This window comes from Centroberyx affinis, unplaced genomic scaffold (assembly GCF_046629955.1).
Source record: "Centroberyx affinis isolate AG114_WGS23_722 - 3 ecotype Tasmania unplaced genomic scaffold, CSIRO-AGI_Caff_v1 ptg001464l_1, whole genome shotgun sequence".
In the NCBI taxonomy this organism is placed as follows: domain Eukaryota; kingdom Metazoa; phylum Chordata; class Actinopteri; order Beryciformes; family Berycidae; genus Centroberyx; species Centroberyx affinis.
The window spans coordinates 776,685-792,755 of record NW_027279933.1 but is presented as its reverse complement, the minus strand read 5'-3'; the positions used below and the strand labels follow the sequence as shown (position 1 = coordinate 792,755).

General features: G+C 40.0%; 2 protein-coding genes across 2 annotated transcripts; both read left to right on the top strand.

The window, feature by feature from the left end:
* The first annotated feature begins 1,948 nt into the window (after window positions 1–1,948).
* Window positions 1,949–3,161, top strand: LOC139650213 (G-protein coupled receptor 4-like). Its single transcript, XM_071526805.1, has one exon. The coding sequence runs from the start codon at window positions 2,026–2,028 to the stop codon at window positions 2,929–2,931; it is 906 nt and encodes a 301-aa protein (XP_071382906.1). The 5' UTR covers window positions 1,949–2,025; the 3' UTR covers window positions 2,932–3,161.
* Window positions 3,162–3,715: 554 nt separating this feature from the next.
* Window positions 3,716–4,922, top strand: gpr65 (G protein-coupled receptor 65). Its single transcript, XM_071526777.1, has 2 exons — window positions 3,716–3,774; window positions 3,943–4,922. The coding sequence occupies exon 2, from the start codon at window positions 3,957–3,959 to the stop codon at window positions 4,920–4,922; it is 966 nt and encodes a 321-aa protein (XP_071382878.1). The 5' UTR covers window positions 3,716–3,774; window positions 3,943–3,956.
* Window positions 4,923–16,071: the final 11,149 nt, after the last annotated feature.

Below are 16,071 nucleotides of genomic sequence, written 5' to 3'. Positions count from 1 at the left end.
CAGGGTGGAAGTAATGAGTTTATTCATTCGCATTACTGTAATTGAATAGCTTTTTTTAAACTTTGAGTATTTTTGACGTCAGTAATTATGACTGACCGAAGTTGAAATCGACTGACGGATTGTTGTCTTTTCACAGTTGTGTTTGACTTGCATGAGGATTAGACAAATTAAGCCACTTGATACGTTCTGCCACGCAAGACTGGGGATATTATTCTGGAAAGTCTCCAATGCAAAGTTTTGGAGAGGCATTCCACGATGAAAAATAATACAAACAATCTGGACACAAGTTGTTATGATTGTACTTTTAGTTAAATGGACAATGTATGTTTGAGTTAAAAGGGAACAATGGTCATTTTGGGGGGAAATTAAACTTATTATTGAAGTAATATGTGTTAGACAGCATACTTAGACCCATACATTTTCACATAACCATCAATATTTCACATTAACACCAACATATATAATCAAATCTCCCTCAGCTTCTCCATTGGGAATTATCACATTAGAAATTTCCATCAACAAAAGCTTTTTTCTCTCTCTCTCAATCACCAACACAACAGAAATATTAAGTATTGTCACCAGTTGTCACTGACAAGCCCAAAGCTCTATTCTATTCTATTCTATTCTATTCTATTCTATTCTATTCTATTCTATTCTATTCTATTCTATACTGGTAAGAAAAAACATAACATATTCATGTGTAACAAATTTGTCAGCCATTTGGTCTGGTAAGTGTCCTGTGTTGACATCCATTTCCTAGCTGGCAGTTCTCTAAATCTAATAACCTGAACCATCACAGGTAAATAACTGCTTTCTTTAGCCTAGTTTAACCTTGTTTATGTCTTTAATGTATAGCCTCTCCCATGTACTGTATCTGTTGAAGGGTGCTTACATTACAGTATACTGTTTTATGTAAGGGCAATACCACAAACCAGAAGAAAATGACATGAATGAGGGAAAATGGGGGAAGAATTATATTTTGATAATTGATTGATTGATTTTTTTTATTTTTTATTTTATTTTTTAACAGCCAGTAAAGTGAATAAATATTTTGGCAGACCTATTTTCAGCCTCACCATGTTCTTTCTTCTGAATTAAAAAAAACAAAACAAAACTGTTGGATGGAAAGAGTTTCAGATGAAAATATGCCTGACTGATGGTGACCAGACATTGACCATCAGGCCCCTCTGTCCTCTCAGTGGAAACGTACCTCACTGTCACTCGAAGTTTAAATGTCAACAGACAGACAGACTGCATCACTTGGGCAATGTGGTGCCACTTACTTTTGAAATTGAAATTTCAAAAGTAAGTATGTGGTGCCACTTACTTGGCTGTGTCTGCATCTGCTTTGTCTCAGAAGCGCTGTGCTTTGAGGTCTCTGCTACAGTTCAGCCTAATGAAACACAGCTGAACTAACAGAGTGCTTAACTGTACCGCATTGTCTCAGGCTAGTCTGGGATCCGCCTTTCATTTTAACCTCTTATGAGAGTTAAAAAGAAAAAATAGTGAAATAGTGAAACGTGTCAGACACTAAACCCCCATCCGGTTGCTCTGGATAGGAACGTGATGTCCTTGCCTGCTAATACCACTGCTAACACTTTCCAACTTTAAAATGTGTTAACATATTAAGTTCATGAACACCAAACTAAAAATGCCAAAATCTCCTTCTTGTAACTTGTAACAAATGTTCAGCTACAATTTAATCTTTCGGTTGACCCTGTAATGACCGCAGAGTATATTGTGGAAATAAAGCAACAGCCAAAGCATTAGATGGCAGGATTGTTTATAGCTTGGCAGAGAATGAATGGGAAGTATTTGCATTGCAGAGTAGCCTCACGAACATCTTTTTTTTTCACTGAACCATGAATACTAATATGCCAGTTGAACACACAGCTTCCCTATCACTCAGGTTGTCACTCTGAGTACATTCATCACCGAGTTAGGATGGACTTACAGGCGTCCCTCAACCAAACCAAGGCCAATATATCTTATTCCTGTACAGCGGACACTTGGGTGGAACAGCACATGTATCCAGCCGCCTATTCTGCCTTCTTCATCGTGGGTTTGCCAGCTAACTGCCTGTCTCTGTATGTGGCCTGGGTGCTGATGAGGAAAGGGAACAACCTGGCCGTGTACCTGGTCAACCTGTCCATCTCTGACCTGCTCTACATCATCTCCCTGCCTGTGTGGATCGAGCTGTCCCTGCGCCGGCCCGTAGGGGACGTTCTCTGCAGCTTAGTGGCCGTGATCATGTACAACAGCTTTTACGTCGGCTCCGGCCTGCTTTGCTGCATCTCGGTCGATCGCTACCTAGCGGTGGTCTACCCTCTCCACTTCCACAGGGTCCGAGAGGTGCGGACATCAGTGGTCGTGAGCGCTGTGGTGTGGTGTGTGGAGATAGCCGTCCACATTCTCTTTCTTGACCACACAGGGGCGCTGCAAGCTTTCTCCTCAAGATACATGTGTGAGGAGAGGATGCCCATGACCCAGGCGGACGCCGACCTGGCCCTCACACGTGTCATCCTGGGTTTCTTGGTCCCTCTGCTCATTATGATCTTCTGCTTCCATCAGATCATGCGGTCGCTCCGAGAAAGCGCCTCCATCCTGGCTGAGGAGCGCAGGAAAGTGGGGCTGCTCTTGGTACTCCTCCTTCTCACCTACGTGGCGGCCTTCGTCCCCTACCAGACCGTCATGCTGCTCAGGGCCACGCAGGAGCCGTCGGGCGGCTGCATCTGGGCCAAGAGGCTCAGAGATGCATACATGGTCACGGTGGCTACCACCACGCTCAACAGTGTGTTGGATCCTATCATATACTGTTTAATCAGCCAGAGCGCTCGGACAGAGATGAAGAAAGCTCTGGACAAAGTAAGGGGGGTTTTTAGGCAGACAATGTGTCGAAAGAGCTCTTATGGAGTTAATACAGTTGCCTAAGAGCTACATTACTGTGTTTTTTTTGTTTTTTTTTAAACTATTGAATCCAAAAACATGATTTGAACATGCAATGCTAATACTTGAGTGAGTACTGAATGTTCATATACTGTCATGCTTTTTTTGCTGACAGTCCTCAAGTTTCTTGTGACTGTGTTGATGTTTTATTGGATAAATCATCTCAATTACATTACTGTACAATTTTTGAATGTACTGCAAACAAATCACAGTAACACAGCATCTCATTCTCTTCAAATATTGTGGCTAATATACAAAATAAAAAAAATGACATATCTATCTATTGGTGTATTATTTTACTTGAATGACAGAAAATAAAAAATACAAGTTCTTCCTTCTGTGTTGTCTTTGTTGGTGAATAATTGCACTACAAGCACATCAATTCAGCCATAACAACCAAGGTTATCATGTGCTCCACTATGGAAACAGTTAGTCAAGCAGGTATATATATTCCTTTATCACAAGACAGACAATAATGTCACCATCAGCTTTACTTGAGCCTGTGTCTGTATTGACACACTAAAAATAAAGACTAGCAGTTCTCATATAGACTCAGTGGCCTAATTAAATCTGCCTTGAGGTTCACTGACACCGGTAGTTTGTTCTGTCACGGCCTGTCACCTACTAAGTGACCAACGGCTGCATGGTAGTCAGGGACAACGAGGAGACAGCGGCTGTCTCTTCCTGTTTCTTTAAGCTGGTTGAGCAAGCAACACAAGACGAGCCAACTGATTGAATCTGCTCTGCGTCTTGATTTTTACATTTTTAATAACAGGCATGAATTTTACGTGCGGAATCTGGATTAGCAGAAGCGCAACTGAATAAAGTGTGAGTACAGCCTCATTTTGGAGATTTTTTCCTGAAATGTGCTTTATTCTTTTTGATGATACTCTTTAGATAACACTTGGAACAAATCATTAATATTTGACCTTTCTTGTCTCAACTTGTTTTAAAGATAGTCATCTGTATTCTTTCATTCCTTTGTTTCTTTACAAGGTGTGTGTTTGCACATGAACGCCACATCTGTTATGGAAAACTTCAGCCTTGCCACCAATCAGTCAGGGTGTTTCCAGTATGAGGGAGCAGAGACGAGGAGGCCGTTTCTATTCTTCTACCTGGCTATCATCATCATAGCCATCCCCTCCAACTCCTTCTCCCTGTATGTGTCCTGGCAGCACATCAGACAGAGGAACGAGCTCGGTGTGTATCTATTCAACCTGGCCCTCAGTGACCTGACCTTCACAGTTGGCCTCTCTCTGTGGCTGGACTTCCTCTGGCAGGGTGCTTGGGTCCACGGAGGCTTTGCGTGTTTGCTGTCTGTCTACTTCCTCTTCACTAACTTTTACACTAGTGACGCCCTCCTGTGCTGCATTGCCATTGACCGGTACCTGGCAGTGGTTCACCCACTAAAGTACACGTTCTTGAGGAAAGTTGGCACTGCAGCGGCCGTCAGCGTTGCCATTTGGGTCCTGGTGGTCTGCTTCAACGCTGCCACCATCACCTGGGAGGACTCCTACAATGAATACAACATGGTGTCCGTGTGCTTTGATATCTTCCCATTGTCAGAGAATTTGGTGCGGGTGAACGCGGTGCGTTTCATCCTGGGGTTTGTCGTCCCGGTTCTGTTGGTGGTCTACTCCAGCTGGGGGATCTGTGAAGCGGTGAGGTCCAACCGGGCCACGGAGGAAGAGGAGCGTAAGCGGGTCTCGAGGCTGCTGGTGACGGTCCTGCTCTGCCTGGGGCTCTGCTTCGGACCCATCCACGTCATGATGCTCCTCCGCTCGCTGGTGGATGACTGTGGGAGCACCGCGTGGCTCCTCTATCCCTACAAGATCAGTTTAGCAATCTCAAGCCTCAACTGCCTTGTAGACCCGCTCCTTTACTGCTTCATCACTAGAACAGGCAAGGCTAATGTCACACAGGTTGTTCTCTTCATGCAGGGAAGGAAGGCGGACAAAGGTCAAGGCATGGTGTAGTAGGATAAATGTAGAACACAAGCCTCCAAAATGCATTGAAAATAATGTTTTGCTTTGCAAGGACATCACCACTATTAAATAACATTATTAACGTGAACATATACACCTCTATCATGAGTCATGGAAAGTAACTGTCCCAGGGAAGTGTATTTGTCATACAATCTTCTAAGGTTTTTTCTTAGTGACCTCGTCAACAAACTTTGATTGTAATACATATAGGAACAACTTAGGACATATTTTATGTTTACATGTTCCTTGTGCAATGGAACTACGATGATTTTATTGCATTTAAGTGTCTCTAGCCTGACCCAAGCAAAAAAAATGTTAACTATTTGAGGGGATTATCAACAGTGGTGAGAAGAGTACTAGAATGCCCTAAGTATTGTTACTTTGCTGATATTTTACTTATGTAGAAGTCAAAGTACTGGTGTAAAAATCTACTTTAGTAAAAGCAAAAAGTAGCTAATTTAAAATGTGCTCAGAGTAAAAGTTACTGAGTTAATTTTTAGAAAAGAGAACAGTGTTAGATGTGATCATTTCCATGCAGGAGGACAGAGTTCGAACTAGATTCCTTTAACTGGAAAATTTGGAAATTACCAAATAAAGTGCGCAAAGAAAGTAAAGCCAGATTACTCTTCTCTTCTTTGCTGAATGGCTCCACAATTTGTCAATGTTCGATGGTCCAGTTTCTGATGCTTATGGAGATATTCTGTAATGGATGTGATTTAAAATGTAGCTAAGTACAATATTTCAGTAAAAACATACTTAAGTAAGTAAAAGTAAAATTACTGACTTAAAAAAATACTCAAAAAAGTACAAGTACACAAAAAAGCTAATCAATTACAGCAACTTGTGTAAATGTAATTAGTTACTTCCACCCTTGATTGTCAGTGACTATTTGACCCATGTCTTCATTTGAATTTAGGAAGAGTCATTTTAGTTTGTTTACAAAACCCATGCCTCTTGTCACTGGACAGTATGATGACACATGTGACTGTGGTTTCACTTCAGCTTTTTTGTCAGACTGCTTTGTATTTTTGTACAGACTGTTAAGTAAATAACAGACACGCAAGGGTATTATTTGCATTTCCACAGTAGATCAAGATTAAGTCTCATCTCATGACAAAACACTATATATCCACTTTGGAAAATAAAAAAATAAAACTCTAATGTTCATTACTCACCATCAAAAAACACAAATTAGTTACATCCTTTAAAATGCTATGAATGTGTAAGTTAAGGGCTCAAGAAATATAATAATTTCAATAATATTGGATATTCATCTTGGAATGAAACTGTACTGCATGCTCAAGCACATGTTTGCTGTTATGAAAATATCATCTCACAGTATTGTACACCGTACACAGTAGCAAACTGCTCATGCCGTTAACATTTTGCATTTTTCTGCATTTTTCTTTTGTTAAAATTAAAATGTTTTTCTGACAGTTATATGAAGTAGGCTTACTATTCTTTCAAAGTGAAAGGAAAATCCAATAAAATAATGAATCAATAAGTAGCCATTTTTCTTTATATTTTATATTATACATTTTTATAATGCTTTTCACAGTTGCTGTAAGTTGTAAGAAGGCTTGACTGCACAATAGACAAACCTGGATATCTGAAGCTCTCTAGTGGACAGTTACGGAAATGCAGAAAGCTGTTGGTCTCTTTCATAAAACCAGACTATCTCATAAAGTTTACACTCCTAGTATTTGATTATATCTGATATAAATGTTTGTTCTTCAGTATAACATTCTAGTGATTAGCAACATTTGAAAAATACATAGCACTTCAGAAATTGTTTGAATACATAATAATAGAGCAGTGTTGGCCTGTTTTTGTAAATTGTACTATTATCTTTGTCATTATCACTGCATTGTACTGGATTATCTGATACTTACAATAATACATGTATGCCATCAATATTGTCCTCTATTAGCTCTATCAAAAATGAAAATTCTGTCATCATCTACTCACCCTCATGCCAGTTGAAACACAGGTGAAGTTTGTCCATATAACACACAGGGAGGTTGCCAGCACAACTCCATAGCAGCCTTCTCCAAAACAACTGAAGTCAGTGGGGACCAGTTCTTCACAGTTCCAAAAAGACCTACAGTATATTTACACCATAGTTTAGTGCAAATATTAACTACAGCTGATTGATTTGCAACAAATAATGGTGTATAGGTCTTTCTATTCACAGTGTGATTGTTTGTCTGTTTTTGTTTTGGAACTCTAAAGAACAGGTCCACATTGACTTCAGTTGTTTTGGAGAAGGCTGCTACAAAGTTGTGCTGGCAACCTCCCTGTGTGTTATATGGACTAACACATTTCACCTGTGTTTCATTTGGCATGAGGGTGAGTAGATGATGACAGAATTTTATTTTTGGGTGAACTATTCCTTTAATAGCAACATGGCACCACTCCCAGTACCCAAAAGGTGGTTAATGGTATGTGTACAAACCTGCACAAAAAAAACAGGAATACACTCACAGACACACACAAAAACAGACGCACGCAAACACACACTCCTCACTCACACACACACATACACACACTCTCACACACACACACACACACACACACACACACACACACAGAGTTTTGTCTCATCGACATTCTCTAACATCATCCAGACTATCCATGTGATGCCTTGAAATATATTATCTCTCTCCTGAAGGATGAATAAAAACAGATAAGAGAAGCAAAAGACTGCCATCATCACACACGGTCATAATCAACATATATAAGATGTTTCATATATTCAAATTGCCCAATGTACACTTGATCTTGATTTATTTTGACAGATATTTGAACAGCTTCAGAAGTGGGCAAACTTGCAAGACTTGCATCTCGTGTTTTCTCAGGTATTCAGAATGTATTATCATACTGATTTTGCCCTGATCTCTACGTAAGGAGAGAAAGAGGCACGGGCGGAGAAGAGGACATGTGCTGCTCCATGTGAGTCTTTGTCCTGCCTCCCTCTTCCATCCATCCATGTCAGATAATGTGCTACAGCGAACGCTGTATAACCTGCGTCAGCAGAACTGGAGGCTATAAAGCCCGCCTGAATGCCCATCTTCTCACCTTAATCTGTCCTTGACTGTGTGAAAGACAGCTTTCTTTATATGTAAAGTAAATGTACAGCTAGAGATGGAGATAATTGAAGATCAATAGGTCTCCTGTCTATACATCCCAGTGTCTACCTGAGTGCTGGCAGAGTTTCAGCGGTGGCACGTGTGAGAAAGTCTGTTCCAATGATGAATTAATGGGACTGTTATCTGCACAGATGATCAGACTGCTTCAAGCTGCTGTATATCCACATAGATACATACACAGACATACAAAACAGTTTTTGGAATAAAAGGGCAAAGATTAAATGTGATTCAGAGTGATTTAAAAAAATTACTTTCACCAAATCACTTTCACCACATGCTCTATTAAAACAAAAAATTAACCGACAGCAGCAGTCGGTTAATTTTTTTTTTCAGGAATGGCGTTTATCTTTTTGCAAATGAACTCACTGTTCTGTCTTCAGCCATCACTTTCATAAAAGCATGATATACAGCAGCTGTAGGCTATATAATGTTTTGCAAAACATACTTTCTGAATCCAAAATCCATTTTGTCGCAAAAGCTAATATCACCTATTGACTGTGTATTACTAGTTTGATTGTTTGATTGAAATTACCTGAAAAAAAAACATGATTTATAGAAATGAATAAATGGAGTTATGTTTTTGCAAATTAACTCTATGAACTTGGATGGTGGTTCTGGATTTTTTTTATTATTATTTCTGTTAACTTGTTTCATTTTCAGGGTGCAGCTCATGCGACGAGCCTTTTGAAACCCTTTGGTTTGAAGTAAACGGGGCTTCAATCAGGTGGCACAGCTACATTTGGCCCGATCCGAGCCCTGGCAGCTGTGACCAGCGCTGGCTGCTGGCAGGCTGGCTGGCTGTGGGAACAGTCTCAGGCAGTCAGAATACTGTAAACAAACACGTGCCGCTGAGAAAATCTGATCCAAATACACACACACGTGCTAAAAATGGAAACAGATGGACAAATATAGCAGTTTAGTGAGTAGTGTGGTAATTACGTAAGCTTTCTCTAATGTAAATTAAGAATAGAATGAGAAGAGTTTTACTTTAGTTTTATGGATAGACCAAGCTGTCAGTATAGAGTCCTTTATTTACTTTGGTTTAATGCCTTCACTCAATTTAGCAATTTAGCCAATTTAACCATGAAATTGCTTTACTGCATTGAACAATGAGCAGCAATAGTGCAGTAATATTTCCTTCCTCATTTACTCATTAGTCTGAAATCACTTTCCTTTCTGACCCTTCACCCCTTTTGGTCTCCCATGTAAATTATTAATTATGTTAAAGGCTTTATGGAGTCTGCCTTTGAAGATTTTTCCCCCAAAACATCTCTCCCCAACTACCTCCCCATCTGTCCCCCAAAAAACATCTCTGGCTCTCTCTGTAACTGTGTGTGTGTGTGTGTGTGTATGTGCCTTATAGATTGGAGGAGCACTAACTTGTTTCTTTCTCACCTGCCAGAAGTGCTTTTAGCACAGTCTGACTCAGCGATAATGACAGTTATCTTTGTCATTGGAGAGGAAGCTCCTTGTTTCACTGCGACTCCCTATTGAGAATTTGAATTTCTAATGCACTGTCAGCTGTTTGTGCAACAAACTGTTTCTGTGACAAATACAATGTTAAGTAATCTATGACCTTTATCGATTTCTATAGGCGATCAGTAGGAAGTGCGACATTATTGGACGTTCTTCTCCTCAACACAAACTCTGAAACGAGGATTACGTGTTGTGGACACAAATTATGTGAAGATTACTTTCCTCCACCACAAATTGGATTATATGACAATACCAATACCATGACTGCATGCACTGCACTTTTTTTGTTAACACAAACACACACACACACACACACACACATACACTCCAGTCAGGGTATAGTGGCCTATTCCACTTCTAGTGCAATTTTGCCACTTGTCTTTAAGCTCATTTGCCACTGCATCAGTAGCTGAGAGAGAAGTAAAAATAAAAAATGAAAAATAAGCAAAGCTACCCATGGGGCAAAAAGACAAAAAAAAAACAGTGGTGTTTCATGCAAACTTTGCTCAGCCCCAACTTGAAGGTAATGTATAGAAAGGTTGGATTAAACTCCAACCAATTAAACCATCACAGATTTTTGAGCAGTCCCGCCCCTCCGCTTATTGTTCTCATCCACTATTGGTACTTTCCAACACATGTTTAACAAAACTGTCTTCTTCTTAGTTCTCAACCCATCTGTTCTCTGTCTAAACTTCAAACCCGACTCCTGGTCTGATCTAAAGCCATCTACGTGGTGCTTCAAGTTCACGTGACACAGTGAGATGTCAGTTTCTCTTGAGCGGTTCAGATGACATCACATTACACCTCTCTTCTCCTGTCTTTCCTTTCAGCATCCCGGCTGCCAGACGTGGTGACAGGCAGCTTTCACATCTCTCTCCTCTCCTGGAGTTTGATGCCAACCATGCTGGGCTTCTCCCGGCTACCGTCTGACACTCCCTCTAACCTTTCCTCTTCATCATCCTTCCTGTCGCTCTCAGCGCTTTCACACCTCTCCCTTCCTCCCGTTCTCTCTCGTTCCGACCACAACCTTTGAAATCTTGAATGTGGGGAAATTATAATCATCAGAAACCTGCCAATTTGAGTCAGGCTTGTTATCTGTTGGGGAGGGGAGGGTAACAACTTTTGGCATATTGCAGTCACAGTCTGAGCTTCACTGTGCCAGACACGTGCATGACCAGCTTGATTAACGTTAATACATGATCAATAGGAGATTCTGTCTGTCTCCAATTTCAATGTTTCTACAGGTACAAAAAAAGAAAATCATGGTCCAAGTCACAGTTGTTTTCTTTCCTTGGAGTTATTTCTTGCAGACACCATTGTTACAAACTGGCTCAGGCTTGTAGCAATAAGAGAGACCATACACGACATCCAAGACTCAACTAAAGGTTTATTTAAAGTAGAATTACCAAACTAAACATCACAATATAGTTATGGGATGTATAAGTCAGCGTGGTATCTGTAGTGTAGAGGATGTACAGATAGGTGTAGAGTAAGGGGGGGGGGGGTCGTCACACCATGAACATGAAAACCCAGTTAACAGGCATAGGTGAATTACATGCATCAGCATCATAATATTATGACAGTTTCCTCAGCAACGGCATTACAACTTATCAGAGCTGGAAGAGACTCTGGACATTTTGCTGTTGCCAAGAGTGGAGAATATTCTTAGAATCGGCTTGTTTGCATGCATGTTTCTACATTGCTGCATTACTTAATTTCCACTTTGGAGAAATTTATATTTTTTCTAAGCACATCTTGATTTTACACAAGAAAGGAGGGAACAATCAGAGCAGGTGTAACTGGACCAAAAGCCACATTTATTTAACCTACACAAAGATGGGAGAAGCCCTAGTATCAGAAGGCCTTTATAACCTATTGAACATGTACTTTTGACCCTCTGAAGTGGCAGTTATCACCAGCGATAACAAACAGCCTATTCTCATATGTTATTTGATATTTTTTCTGTTATATAAAAAGAGTTTTGGAGTTTGTGCTCAAAAAAACAATACCATGCATTAGGGGTAAACAGCTTTTTAGGTGGTAAACAAAGGCAAAATTCAATGTATAGCAGACTCCAAAGGGTTGTAAGTAGTGGTAATGAATTTAATACTTTTATTTGAGTATAATTTTGAACAGAGGACTTTTACCAGCATGCTCCTCTATCACAGTAATTCCGCTTTTACATTAATCTCGCTCGGCAGAATCTGGGAGTGTTCTCTTACTGAGATTGTTTTTACTTAAGTGAAGGATTTGTGCACTTGGTCAGATTAGGATGTGTGCATGCGGTGTGCTTTTTAGGTGAGACGCACGACTCTGTGCTCAGTCATACACACTCCAAAGGACTCTTAATAATTCTGCGGCCTCCCTCAGTGTAATTTACACAGCTCTCTAATGGAGGGGGAGCTGTGAAGCAACACCGCTCCAGAGACTCAGCATGACCAGCATTGATCCACTGCTGTTTGACATCAATTAAGGTTTCCTCAACTGTCAGTACAACAGAGGAAAAACCGGAGCTCAAAGAGATGCCTTTTGATTCATAATGGCATCGGAGAAGTTTTATCCAAGTCCAAAAAAGTCCAGTGAAATTAAATTCAGGATGATAACTGTTGAAGAATTCAGGTATAGTTTGGTTCTTTTACTCTTTTTCTTGTTAAAATGTCAAATCAAATTTTATTTTGACATTTTATGAAGGAGACAGAGAGAATTTTATTCCTCACAGTGTTTCTTTTCTTTTTGAAAGCAGTTGGAAAGTTGACTGGGACAAGGCAGTAGAGAGGAGATCAGGCCAACATTTTGCAATTTAAGGCGAGGTTTGGGTCTTAGCCACTATACAAGTAATGCCCAAATTAAGCATAAGCTATCAGATGATAATAATATGACTTCATTATATAGCATCATGAGGATGAGTAGTCATTGTTAAGAGCTGTAAAAATGATGGATCACAGGTCTGTTCACCCAGTCATCGAGGTCAAACTCTTCCACATGCTCCCACACACCTCCCACTGTGGTGTGTCATGTGAAAGCGGACCTTTGGGTGCAGCTGGGACCCTTCAAAGTCTTCCTCCAGTCCTCCTCCACCCCCCCCGGCCCCCTGCTGGTCAGAGGCAGAGAGACAGCTGACAGGTGTGAGGTTCAATACTAAGCACACAGCAAGGGGAGGAAGCAGATACAGTAAGAAATAAAGATCATGCAGACCTTCAAGAGAGCTTTGGTTTAGATGGAGGCAATTAGACAGGTAGGATGGCTGCAGGAAGATAAATGGGGAGGTATGGGAGCACGTAATCAATCAGGGAGACAGGTAGACAGATAAACAGTGAGGGAGGCGGACCTGTCAGGTGAGCAGGAAATATTTAGGCAGATGCAGTCTGCAAAGTGACCACATACAGATACAGGCTGTATCATGTTGTTTTCACAAAGTGATCTGATGCCTCCTAAGTAACAAATTGCAATTGCTCTTACTGATATTGAGTTGCTTTTTGTGGTACTTGTACATTTTGAGTATTTATTGAGTCAGTAATTTATTGATTTATTAATTTACATGCACAAATCGTATATGCTCTCCATAAGCACTGCATCAGAAACTGACCAATCATAAATTGCATCAAATGTTATGTTAACTCATCCATGATAGTCGTTTCGTTAACATTAGCCCGAAAGCAACCCATCCACCTATATTTGGTTTGTCTTTTTCTTGTGTTTGTCTATCTAGTTTGCCCTTGCTGGCTAGCTGGAAAGCTCGTAGCAAATATTTTAATGACATAAATTTCAGAATCTTCCCCTCCCATGCTACACAGTGTCATCATGTTTGTCAGCAGATAGACTTTTTCCTGAGCTGGAACACCTACCCGCTCCTGCTATATTGATGACATTGATTGCGAGTCAGAAGACGCAAGTAAACAGACTAATGAAAAACCCACATGTAGTAAATCAAGTGTGAACGTGTGGGGAACTGTCAGGGTACAATCCTGTGGTACAGAGCCATTATGCGCCATGAGTGGAGGAGGCACAGAGATAAAGACAGAGGGGAAGCGAGATAGTGAGGAGGGGGTGCGGCAGGTTGAGGTCACTTCCACCTTGAAGGGAGCCCCCCCCCCACCTCCCCACACCTCACACACTCGTTCTGTTACATGCAATTTATAGCTCTCCCCATACTGACCTGCCCCCCTGATTAATTTCTTTTGTGGCGCCGTCAGCCGGATTTTTTTTTTTTTACTGGGTGCCACACACACTTTGACACACGTGACTGTGGCTCCCAGCTAGACACACAGATAAAGCCCTAGGTCTCCATGCCACCGCAGCACCCTGCAACACGCTAGCAGTCAGTTACATAACAATGAATGCTGTTGTTTTATTTGCCAGAAGCTGCATTAAGGCAAACACACTATGATAATGCATATTTTAAAAATTAGTATGGATAAGATTTTGAGAGAGGGGGAAAAAGGAAAAGGCAGAAAAATCTACAGAGGAGAAGTCTACAGAGGAGCAGTGCATGCTTGAGATATTATTTCATATTTGAATATATTCAGTGCAGTGAGAGTATTGCAGTGTGCAGACTTTGATAGTGCAATGGTGTGAATGTGACTGTAAATTCATTTATAGCATTTGATCATTAAATATAGTATTATACAGTAGTGTTTATGCATAATAAAGCATGCAACACTTTGTGGTGATGTATGGATAATGTAATTAAAGTACTTATTGTGTTGTACAGTGTTTCTACCATTTTTCACACTGTTGAGCTTGTTTTACCAGAAAATCAAATTATTTGCATGATGTTTGGCAGTCAAATTTGACCATTTCCCATGAGAGAAAACCCAATAACTATGGCTTTAATTCTGTTAATAATTTTGAAGCAATGGATGCAATGGGATTTCAAGCAACATATGCTATTGGTGTTATTGATATACAGTGCAGTACCACAATAGCCAAGTTATACAATCACAACTGTTTCATTCCTTTTCTAATATTTATTACTGGAAAAAGGCACTCACTACATTTGATGTGATCTTTTCACAAAATAAACTGTAAACAACAAATAGTCTGAGCAAGATCAACTTGTCACTGATGATGGTCATGGATAGGTTAATGTGATTCATATCAGAAAGACAGGTTACGAGTACAACCAATACCTGTGTTATTCACCATTAGAAATGCATGCACTGCAAGCCAATGATACATTTTCTAATTTTGTAAAATTACAAGTAGGCATTGGACAGCAATGTCAGTACCTGTTTTCATAGTGTGGATGATATAAAGTAGTTTTAAAAAAATGTCAAAAATGTCACAAGTTTTAGAAAATTAGCAAACACCTCAGTGAGTAAAGCTTTACGAAGCATAGAAAAACAAAATTCAATGTGAAGAGACTGAGATCTTTTACCCTCTAAGAGGAAAATTCCTGATATTAGTCAATACCTCAGGACTGTGTTTAGGGAAAAGAAATACGAACAACATGGCATGACATATTCACTTCATATTTTCCTTTACAGCTGAATGAAAAATTCAGTTGAAGTGCAGGGTCGATATAAAAAAGGAATAAACACAGATGGAAACATGCTTGATGAATACAAATCAACAGCATCACATTCATGAATTAAAGAGTCAATCATTTACAAAATAAAATGCTCAATAATGTTCACAATCTCAAAACCAAAGATGATTAACCATGGTTCTTTCAGGTGGAATCCAGCCCTTAAAAATCATATTGTGTTGATTCAGATTTAAGAAAATGGTGGCAAATCATAACTGAAATAAATGTTTTTTTTCCTCTCCTATAGTTTTAGTGAGCAGTAGAAAGTATAAATGAAAGCAGTAGTTTTCATTTAATTGAAACACCAAGAGACAATAGTTCAGCTATAACTCCAAGCCTTCAAGTTAGTACGTGTCAATAAATTGCAATGGAGCCACAGTTTTGTGTTTTAATAACCATGCACAGACAACGTGAATAGTTTGTTTCTTTTGAGCTCTTAGCATACAGAGATTTATATCCTAAGGCTATATTTTCAAAGTCGCATACCATGTAGGAATAATTGTACATGTCGCCCATTTACCCATGTTGGGTAAATGCTCACACTGTCTATTGATCCAGCAGAAACACAACTTCCCGACCTCCATTCATTAAACGCTGGAGTCTGTAGCAGTCTGCTCAGCTAAAAATAGCCGCCACAGTATGAGATGACAAGGCGCAGATCGATATTGTTTCTGAAGATGGATGGCATGACACTGGGATCTCTCTCTATCACTCTCTGGATCTCCTGCCCACATTGTTAAAAAAGAAGATATTCGACATTGTCAAGCAGTCTTTGCTTTTTCTTTTCCGTCTTAAATAAGAGCTGTTAGAGGCAAAAGAAGAGGGTGTTGGCAGGAGAGTTGTCCTTGGAGAAACAAAGATCTTTTTATAAGTAGCCTATTGTACAGTATGATCCAAGAATTGAGGTATTTAACCATAGCCTCTTCTATCTCTTCCCTTTCTTTAATTTTTGGCAACACATTTTCTTCCCATGGCTATGGCACAGTGA